Source organism: Juglans microcarpa x Juglans regia, chromosome 1S (assembly GCF_004785595.1).
Source record: "Juglans microcarpa x Juglans regia isolate MS1-56 chromosome 1S, Jm3101_v1.0, whole genome shotgun sequence".
NCBI classification, from domain to species: Eukaryota; Viridiplantae; Streptophyta; class Magnoliopsida; order Fagales; family Juglandaceae; genus Juglans; species Juglans microcarpa x Juglans regia.
The window spans coordinates 30,072,838-30,083,979 of NC_054595.1; the positions used below are offsets into that span (position 1 = coordinate 30,072,838).

The 11,142-nt window shown below is 36.1% G+C and overlaps 1 protein-coding gene across 1 annotated transcript; it reads left to right on the forward strand.

Annotated features, from left to right (window-relative positions):
• The first annotated feature begins 652 nt into the window (after positions 1-652).
• On the forward strand, positions 653-5,306 carry LOC121246694 (transcription elongation factor TFIIS-like). The gene is made up of 3 exons (XM_041144927.1): positions 653-952; positions 1,203-1,376; positions 4,159-5,306. Exons 2-3 carry the CDS (start codon positions 1,221-1,223, stop codon positions 5,101-5,103), a joined length of 1,101 nt encoding a protein of 366 aa, XP_041000861.1. The 5' UTR covers positions 653-952; positions 1,203-1,220; the 3' UTR covers positions 5,104-5,306.
• The last annotated feature ends 5,836 nt before the right edge of the window (positions 5,307-11,142 follow it).

The following is an 11,142-nucleotide window of genomic DNA, read 5'->3' on the forward strand; positions in this document are numbered from 1 at the left end:
GAAGAGATGAAATGAGATAATTTTAAATAAAAAATAAAAGTTAAAAATATTATTAGTATATTACTTTTTAATATTATTATTTTAAAATTTAAAAAAGTTAAATTGAGAATTAAAAAAGTTGAATTGAGATTTAAAATAGTTGAATTATTTATTATATTTTATGTAAAAATTTAAGAATATTATAATGATGAGATAAGATGAAATATTTTTTAATCAATACAGTGCCTAAATCTTGATTAAAAATGGTAAAATTTAAAATAAAAATAGGTATGTGCCTGTACAAATCAGCCCTTGAATTGCCTGAATCATTCTGACTAGCCACAAAATCCTACGCGGGACTAGGACTTGGATGAGTATGACACTATGACCAGTTCCAGAAGTGGAATCTGGAAGACAGATCTTGATCCCAAATCTCAAGTAACCGTGCTTACGCGTGCGTCAACAGAAGCCGTCGATCTCTCTACACATTTAAAAAAAAAATCAAACTGTAAACGATTTTACGTATTAATACGTCTATTATTTCAATATGATCGATCAAAAATAAATTTGATTACAAAATAATGTTAATTTGAATTTAAAAATACGAAAGTAACAATATTAAAACACAAATTGTGCAATCTTGTTTGTACCTGACAAAACTTCACTTTTTATCGTGCCTATCTTAATCCCTAATCTGCAAGCATCCGCGCTTACGCCCGCGGCCCGCGTCCCGCTTCTACAGAAGCTGTCGATCTCTCAGCTCTCTTGGTTGCGCCTCCATTTATATACGAGACAGGAACCCCTTTATAACTCTCTTGTTCGGTGAGTGCATTATAATTGAAATCCACAGACACGACACGCCTACACGGGCAGGGGCACGCACGGAGGCTAGGGTTCTGGTTTCTTGAATCACCGGTGAACAAGAAAGAATAACATTTGGCTAAATTCTTAGCCTTTCCGACGGCTGATCTAGGTGAATTTTTACTACGTATCTCAACCCCCCTTTTTTAGGGGTATTCTTGTTAATCTTCTTGTTTGCCATCGAGGGCTTTCTTCTTTCTTCTTTCTTCTTCTTCTTCTTCTTCTTCTTTCTTCTTCTTTTTTTTTTTTTTTTTTTTTTTTTTTTTTTTTTTTTTTTTTAAGTTTGGTCAAATTCTTCGTATCATCTTATTGGATTTATATTCACTCTATTCACTATTTAGTTATTATTTTTCAATTATAAGCGAAAAATCTTGGGGGTTATGGAGAGAGAGCTGGTTGCATTGTTTGAAGCAGCGAAGAAAGCTGCGGACGCTGCGGCCACCGCTGACAGCGGAGTCGAGGAAAGTCGTTGCCTTGATGCCTTACACCAGCTCAAGAATTTCCCTGTCACTTATCATGTTCTTGTCTCCACCCAGGTGCTTTTTTTTTTCCCCTCAAATATTTTGGTTGCATTGTTTGAATTTTTTCTTTATATGGATCCTGAAGGCAGGGCACCATGGATACGCGACCCTACTCGCCATAATCCTCAGGTTGTTTTAAATTTTAAGAAAAGCAATGGAATCAGTGGGGGAACCAGAAATTTATTTCTGGGGCCGAGCACCATGCTAAAAATGTAACAAGATAATTTTTGTATTCTATTTCTGGAAACTTTTCCATATAGAAAAATACGATAGAAAAATTCAAAATAGACCTGAAATACGTCTAATATAATGGTTCTTGCGTCAGATTTTGGTATGATAAATGGTGCGGTGATCATAGTCTTAAAGACACCTATTTTTGAGCTCGCAAGAGAAAAGGATGCAGCGATTGAGGATCTTTTGGTCCTTTCAAATGGCCCCTCTCAATGGAATATTGACTTCATTAGGGCAGCACAAGATTTAGAGGTGGAGATTATCTTAAGAGTTCTTTGCGACATTGTATTAAGTAAGAATGTCAGGGGATTCCAGGGATAAGATGCATTGGAGTCATTTTAAGAAATGTAACTTCACTGTTAGATCATTTTACCTAGCTCTAACGAGTCCTGGATTGACCATGTTCCCATAGAAGAGTATATGGTAGACGAAAGCTCTTTCAAAAGTGATTTTTTTTTGTTTGGACAGCATCATTGGACAGGATCCTGACTACAGATAATCTAAGGAAGCGTCGGGTAATTGTGCTGGATTGATGTTGTATGTGTAAGAAGCATGGAGAATCAGTAGATCATTTACTTCTACATTGTGAGGTGGCTAGGGTAATGTTGGATGATTTTTTCACGAGAGTCGGTTTGTCATGGGTCATGCCTCTTATAGATTGGTGGACTTCTTTGCAAGTTGGCAAGGCATTCAGGGTAACTCGCAGGTGGCGGCCATTTGGCGTATGGTTCCTATTTGTATGTGTTGGTGTATCTGGAGGGAAAGAAATGCAAGAAGCTTTGAAGACTGTGAGAGAACAACGGAGGAACTAAAACTTTTCTTCTTTAAGACATTGCTTTTATGGGCGGGAACCATTGCTTGCAACGGTCTTAATGTTTATGACTTTTTTTGTTTGGATTGTAAACCCTAGCTAGGTGTTGTCTCATGTATACTACCAGTGTACCTGGGCTTTGCCTTTTTCTATTAATAAAACTTCTATGATGACCTATAAAAAATATATATATATATATATCATGTGCCAAGAACAATATATCATTAAGATAACATAGACACTCATACGAAAAAAAAACATTCAGACCATCTAAAATTGTAGTTTACGCCCTTTTAAGGACGAGGATGGGAGACTTTCCTAAGCTATGCACATTTTGAGGTTGGTGATTTTTCTCAAGTCAAATATTGGCACGACAAATGGTGCTGTGAACAAAGCCTCAAAGAAACATTTCCTAAGATTTTTGAGCTTGTACGGGCGAAAGATGTTTCAGTAGCTGATCTCTTTGTCTTCTCTTGTGGTTTTCTTCAATGGAATGTAGATTTCATTAAGATAGCGCAAGATTGGGAGTTGGAGGTTATTTCCGAGTTTTCTGCCTTACTATATTCCATCTGGGTAACTGAGGGCACCATGGATAAGATCAGTTGGAGCCTCTCTATGAAAGGTAGATTCACAGTTAGATCGTTTTACCAAGTTCTAACTAGTTAGGGCATGACTACTTTTCCATGGAGGAATATATGGAAGGCTAAAACTCTTCCGAAAGCAGCTTTCTTTGTTTGGACTACTTCTCTAGACAAGATTCTTAGTACAAACAATCTGAAGAAATGTCGTGTAATGGTGTTGGACTGGTGGTGGACGTGTAAGAACAATGAGGAATCTATAGATCACTCGCTTCTACATTGTGAGGTGGCCAGGACCTTGTGGGATGGTTTTTTTTGCGGGAATAGGTTTATAATGGGTCATGCCTTGTAGGCTAGTGGATTTTCTAGGAAGCTGGAGAGGACTCCAAGGCAATCCACGAGTGGCAGCAATATGGAAGATGACCCCTATATGTATGTGTTGGTGCATTGGGAGAGAAATGATAGGAGCTTTGAGGATCATGAGAGGACAATGAATGAGCTGAAAGTTTTCTTCTTTAAAACCTTGTTCTCATGGGCGGGAGTCATTGATTTTAATGGACTTAATGTCCATGATTTTCTACTTTCGGTTGTAAACCCTAGTTAGGTACTTCTCATGTATACATCCCATGTACTTGGACTATGCCTCCTTTTGCTATGAATAAAATTTCTTGATTATCTATAAAAAAAAAAAAAAATAGTTTCATCTAATAATAGAAGATGGATAAAACAAAACAATTGCTGAGTACCTTCATTTTGGATTTTCTCTTTTTTTTTTTTTTTTTTTTTTTTTTGGTCGTGGAAGAATTATGGAGAAGTGATTCGGAATCTTATTACTTTTGAGTATTTTCACTGATGAAAAAATACTCGATGTCCTTACAGAACAGTTTCTTGCTTCTACTTCTTTTCCTAGAACTCTTTTAATTCGCTGCAGTTATCCTTGAGCAAACATCATATCAACCAGTTTCTTGCCCGGTAAAGCTATTGTCAATTCTTGCATTTGGATCCCACTATGGATGATGGAAATTTTATTGGTGGTTTATGTTCAGATTTGAATGATTGTTAGAGAAGAATATTTTTTCCTGATCTATGATTGTTAACGCTGCTGCGCTTTATCACCTTCGATTTGTTTGCTTGAAAAATTGGACTTGATGATTTTTTGTGTTAATATGAAATTCAGGTCGGGAAGCGTCTTCGACATCTCACAAAGCACCCTAGGAAGAAAATCCAATCATTGGCTTCTGATCTGATTGGGATCTGGAAAGATATAGTTATAAAGGAAACAAACAAAAACAAACAAAATGAAAGCTTGGATGATGATAAGGGTTGTGTCGAGACTAATAACAATGTGAAGACATCTTCTGTGAAAGTTCAGAAGGTTCCAAAGGTCGAAGGCGTCGAGGTTGACAAAGTCTCAAGGTCAGATGCTGTCAAGGCAGGGAGAAAAGTTCAAAATGTTAATGTTGTTGGTAAGACTGAGAAAAATGATTTAGCTGAAAATGCTGAAGTTGAAAAGATAACCAAAGAGGAGAAGCAGAGTTCTGGAGTGAAGAAACCATCAGTACGTCCTGGTGCACCACTGAAGCTTATGTCAATGATTAAATCTAATGATGCCATGCGGGACAAAGTGCGAGAAATTCTTCACGAAGCTTTGTCTAAAGTTTCTGGTGAGGCTGATGAGGATATTCAGGATGAAGTGAATGCATGTGATCCGATTCGAGTTGCTGTTTCTGTAGAGTCTGTTCTGTTTGAGAAGTGGGGCAGTTCTCAAGGGGCCCAAAAGGCCAAGTATAGATCAGTAATGTTTAACCTCAAGGATGCTAACAACCCAGATTTTCGGAGAAGGGTACTTCTTGGACATGTCGAACCAGAATGGCTTGTCAACATGAGCACAGCAGAAATGGCAAGTGATAAGAGGCGAAATGAGAATAGGAAGATTGAAGAGAAAGCGTTATTTGATTGTGAGCGTGGAGCGCAACCCAAAGCGACAACTGATCAATTCAAGTGCAGTCGATGCGGGCAACGCAAATGCACCTACTACCAAATGCAGACACGAAGTGCTGATGAGCCTATGACAACGTATGTAACATGTGTAAACTGCAATAACCATTGGAAATTCTGTTAGTATTAGTGTCTCTTACAAGATGTAGCCATTTTTTATTTATCGCCGTCGGGAGATGAATTAGGAAGCTGCTCGTGTGATTGTGTGCTTCAGAGCTAGTGCAGTCAAGATTCTGAAATTTCAGAGTAGGAACTCTTTATATATTAGATTTTAACGATATCTTTGTAGGACTTTTGGGTTTAATTTGATGGGACTATTGGATCAACGTATTTATTCGGTTCGTTATTTCATGTTTTGCTATTTCTTTGGACGTCAATCAATGTGTTGAAACAAAATTGTATGCTGCTAGAACTCTGCGGTTTCTTGTCTCTTTTCGTCGAAGCTTTTATTAGTGCTTCGGAGTAAATTGCACACCTTATGTTTGGGATTAGTACTAGGAGCTAAAAACCTAAACATCACCGGAAATGGTACGCAGTAGATAATCAGATTTGATTGTGATCTTTTGGCATCGACAAAGATTTTAAGGTAATTTTTTCAAGTTGCTCTCCATTTCAAAGTTAAACAAGCAGCCTACGCATATGATTGCCATTACTAGGGGTGCACAGCGGGGCTCGCCACCCCGCCCCGCCCCACATGGAAGATGCCTAGCGGGGGCGGGGCGCGTGCTAACCCTAGCGGGGCCTTGGCCCCACCCTCCTCTCAGCACCCCTCTCTTATTTAATATAAAAAATTATATTTTTAATATTTATATAAAAATATTGTATATAGATATATATAATTTGTTAAAAACTTGAAGTTGAATTCAAGTTAATGGATTACCTTGGTTTCCTAGGTTAGAAAGTCTCACATTGTTTAAGTATGACTATTGTATTGTATTGATTTCCTGTATAAAGGTTGACCTAGGTGTTGTGTGAAAACACTCACACCAACGATAGCAAACTAAAGTAAAAGCAAACACGATCAAGCACACAACACACTATACATGGTTCGACAAATTGCCTACCTGTAGAAATCTAATTTATTAGAGGAGATTACAATTACTCAATCTCAACTCATACTTTTGCTCTCTCACACTATATGCACTCATTTGAAAATTGTTCTCTCTCAAATATGCTGAAATTCGTACAAAACAAGTCAAATATAACATATTTATAGTAAACGTGTTGAAAACTCTAATCTGACAAAAATTACGTTCTTCACTCTAGCAGCATGTCGAGCAAACAGACAATGAACATTGGTTCGAGTGGGGTGTCGAGCGTGGCTGGAGAGAACACTAGGGTTTGTGTCTCTGTAGCTCACAGCTCCCGTCTTCAAGTTAGAAGACGCACTGAAGTCAAGCTCAACTTTAGTCTTCCACGTACATTGTCCTTAGTCAGTACATCCACTGAGCGACTAACAACTCTCATTGCACTAGGAGTATCCGGTCTCAACTGATCTTGGCAAACTCAACCAACTTTCCCAGGCTTGGCTTTTCAAATCTGACATTGGCTCTTGATACCAATTGTTGTGCAAAAACACTTACACCATTGATGGCAAACTAAAGTAAAAACAAACACGATCAAGTATACGACACACAATATACGTAGTTTGGCAAATTGCATACGTCCACAAAGCTGCAGAAATCTTATTAACCAAAGGAGATTTCAATCACTCAATCTCAACTCACACTCTCTATGATTTTTTTGCTCTCTCACACTATATGCACTCACTTGACAATTGTTCTCTCTCAAAATGTGCTGAAAGTTGTACAAAACAAGTCAAATATAATATATTTATAGTAAACATGCTGGAAATCCTAATTTGGCAAAAATTACGTTATTCGCTCGAGCGGCATATCAAACGCACCTCGAGCGAACAACCAATAAACATTAGCTCGAGCAGGGTGTCATGTGTGGCTTGAACGAATACTAGAGTTTATGTCTCGCTCGAGTCCATTGTCAAGCGAACTCACGGGTTGATCTTCGCCCTAACCCACTGTCGAGCGCAAATTGAGGGAACTCACAGGTTGAATTTCGCTTGAGTGCCATGTCGAGCGACATCAAGTGACTTTGTTTCTCAATTTTCTGCTCACTGACCCTTTATATGCACCCCAACACTGGGAGGCCAAGGCAATCTAAAATACAATTCTAATAAGTTTATATTCTTTTTGAATGTATAAATTTTAATTTTTAATTTTAATTATATTATAATTTGGATCTAAAAAGAATTTTAGACCCAAGAAGAATTTATAGAGCCAATGGGTCATTGGGTTGAGTGGGGGGCAGGGTAGGGTGCAGTTTCAACCCCACCCCCTGATACCAGGGCGGGGTTGGAAACTCTCCCCCCACATGGTGTAGGGTGGGGTGTGGGTTCACCCCGCCCCACACCATGCGGGTAGCACCCCTACCATTACATTATGAACAAGATTGCAAATGAATAGAGTTATATACCCAATTTAATTTTGGTTCTTTTAATAAATATGATGTATTAGTTTGAATATTAAATGAGTAAAACTTATATAAACTCAGCTCAAAGTTTGTGAACAAAGCTCGCATAAGCTTGACTTGCCTCACTTAAGCTCGTTTTGATGCTCGTAATACGCATTATATACGTATGCTTTATATTTATTACATATTAGCTGTATTTTATATATTTAATTATCTTTAATTATCTGCTATTAATTCATTTATGGTTTACCTTATTTAATATATTTATTTACATTCCAAAAGTGTGGATTAAATATTTTATATAGTTTTTTTTATAGATGGTTTTTCCATCATCCAATCCACAACAAATCAAATCAAGCCTGACGAAAAGAAGTGAACACTTTGCTGACGTTATTTATATAACTCGACCATAGGGAGAGTTACTTTGCTTCATATGTTTTATTTAATTAGTTATCTATATTTAGTTGTGTATTTTATTACAAGTTGTATAATATACTAAGCTATTTTATGCCCGTAATATAAGTTATTTTATAAATTTAGTTAATAATGTATTATATAATATAACATTAGATCAGTTTACATATTAACTTTTCAATTGATGTATAGATTATAGCCTATTGATGTAATTATAAATGAAGGAGTGATTGCACATTTGTTTGAAACAATTACTAAATTAACTTTAACTAATTAACTATAATTTTTATAAATAACAAATTGCATAAAGTAAAAGATTATTTACGGCAACTAAAAGTCACCGCAAAATGACAATACTTCATCGAAAAAAGTTTTTGCGACGATTAATGTATGTCGCAAAATGCTTTTAGCGTCATAATCAAAATTCGTTGAAAAAAATTTATTGTCTATTTATAATCACCACAAATAATTTTTTCAGCGACAATTACCCGATGCAAATACATAATGGCGATGATAATTCATAATCGTTGAGAAAAATATCGAGTCATTTGTGGCAATTTTCTAACCATTTGTGAAGATTTTTATTGTCGCAATTGACTTTTATCAATGATTTAATGGTAAACGGAAAGGTCATTTTCGTTAATTTTTGGGATATTTACAGTGGACAAAAATCGTCAGAAATAGTAATTTTTTGCGACGATTTTTTCCTATCGTTGAAATTGATTAGAAATGACACTTTAATTTCGTCAAACATGCAGCGAATTAGAAATCTCCGCAAATAATCAATTGCAACGATTATTAGGGATATTTGCGACGATTTGAGCGCTGAAAAATGTCTGATTTCTTGTAGTACATTAACTTTGCATACAATATGATATTCATGAAATTAGAAAAATAATAATATATATTATAATTTAGAACTATCACTTATGACTTATAGTTGTATATTATTATATTGTAATATATGTACAATAACTTATGCACTATAACTACATACTTATATTGATATAAGTTTGTAATACACTTTTAAATATAATATCTAGCAATGCATGCTATAATATATTCATAATTTATATTTAATAATAATATATTATAGAACTAGAACTTTTGACTTATTATGTTATCTATATATGTATATTAAATGGTTTAACTTATCACATTTATCTTATATATTACTTTTTAAATTTACAACTATAAGTTAATTTATATTATAAAATGTTATATCAAAATTATCAAAATTATTTGGTTGAATAGCTAAATTTTTAGAATTTATTGTAAAATTTAAAATTTTTTAGGTTAATCAAAAGAAAAGAATAAAATTTTCTATAAAAATTAAAAGAAAAAGAATTCAATCTCAATTAGTTTGTTTATTTTGGCTTGAGTTCTAGTTGAGTTTGAACATGAATAGTAATGGTTAGCGAGCCAAGTTCGTGAGCCTTATGGTCTTTGCGGGGGATCTCTAGTGGTGGCCTGCCGTGCACGTAATGCACGGCCTTTGCTTCTTGTGACAATCATGGCTGCGGCAGAAAATGTAGACGGCCGGTGCGGTGGCCCTGAGTTGTCGCCGGCGACTCTTGTCCGCACACAACGTGGCAGGTGCTGCTCGGGTGCACAAGATGTGCACCTGTCGAGTCTCCATGCATGGCACTAAGTGCCATGCCTGGCCTCCACATATGTGGCACTGTGGTGCTGTGTATAATATGCACAACACAGTGTCCTGGTTGGCACTGCCGCATTCAGTTACTATCCACATGCACGTGTCTGTGCATAAACCATATCCTCGAGACTAGAAAGTAAGTCGCTCGTCACTTACTGCAAGTACTATGTTTATCTAAGCGATGCAGGGTTTGCTTGCCTAATCTCTTTGACTAGCTTAATAAATAATAAAAAATAAAAGTAATGAAACATTGAGTACTTATCTGGAGGTTGCTTCCTTCGTCATTCAGAATTTATTCAGTGCATCAGAAAATCATCATTCTTCTGCTTTTATTGTGTTTTTCTTCTATGTTATCATAGACTGTTTGTCAGCTCTTCCTTCCATTGCTTTAATTTGTTCTTCTTCACATCGCGAACTCTAAGAGTGTGTTGTTGTCTGCTTACGAAGAACACGCTGGTTATGGGACAACAGACATCCCACAAACGGCACCATTGTAGATGTCGTGTTTCGTGGGCCTGGGCAACTCCACACCCCCAGTATACGATGTGAATTATTTGGAGCCCTTGGTAGTATTCCGGTGCGGCTGTGCTGTGGCGGTTTGTATGTCCATGACGGTGAATAGAAAATAAGTACAGGAAAAGTAAAGATAGATGATACAAGATTTACGTAGTTCAACAATATGCCTACGTCCACGGAGTTTGTGAAGGGAAGTCTCCAATTAATATATACATGTTTACAATCACTCATGAATCCTCATGTCTCATTGTACATAGAAAGTTGTAGCTCTTCCTCAATATGTTTCCATTGATTCCCTATTGATCCGTCTGTTCATCGTCCTGATCTCCTTATTTTATCAGCCTCTAATCACTAAAAACCGCTCTTTCTATGTTTTCTGAGCCTCTTCTTTTATAGGCTTGTCTGACCCCTACTGTACATGCCAGCCTACTATGAATTGGCAGATCTCCCTTGCATGAACACTTTTCTTTCTTCTTTTGACCCTATGTCACTTTACAGCCCTAAGATCTCTCTTATCTCCCTATCCTCCCCTGACATTAGCAGCCCTCATGTCTCACTCATTTCTCTTCTTGTCTCTTCTTGATTCCCCTTTTTTATCTATAGTAATGGCTTGGTGGGCTGGGCCCTAATTTTATGGGCTATGAGTATTTTTTTCCCCTCACATATATGGCTCAAGAAAAAAGTGACAGAAGTTTAGACCTTTCGTGTATAATATATGAAATCTTATTTTGTAAAAAAACTTATATTTTAGTTTAATGGTTCCACTACAAAACTCTCTCTCCTAGATTTGTAAATGCAAGTTTTAAATTTTAACTGTAGAATCTTTTATATATTGGTAAGGGAAGAAAATTTTTTTAAAAATTTAATAATTTCAATCTCATTTTTTAAAATTATTTTTTAAAATTCCACCACAAATACGGGTACAACCAACGAGTTTTTTCTTGAGTAAAAAATAAAACTTGGTGATAAACTGGAACTTGACTTATACTCGGATTAAAATTAAATAAACAGAACTTGACCACTTACTTTTTTGATCGAAATCGATTCGTTTAACCAAAATATAGTGACCATTTGTAGGTATGTAAATAA

Excerpts from the sequence above, each read along its gene's own strand:
- LOC121246694 (XM_041144927.1), top strand. The coding sequence starts at position 1,221 with ATGGAGAGAGAGCTGGTTGCATTGTTTGAAGCAGCGAAGAAAGCTGCG. Across the intron at positions 1,377-4,158 it reads ATGTTCTTGTCTCCACCCAG|GTCGGGAAGCGTCTTCGACA; the intron begins GTGCTTTTTTTT and ends TATGAAATTCAG.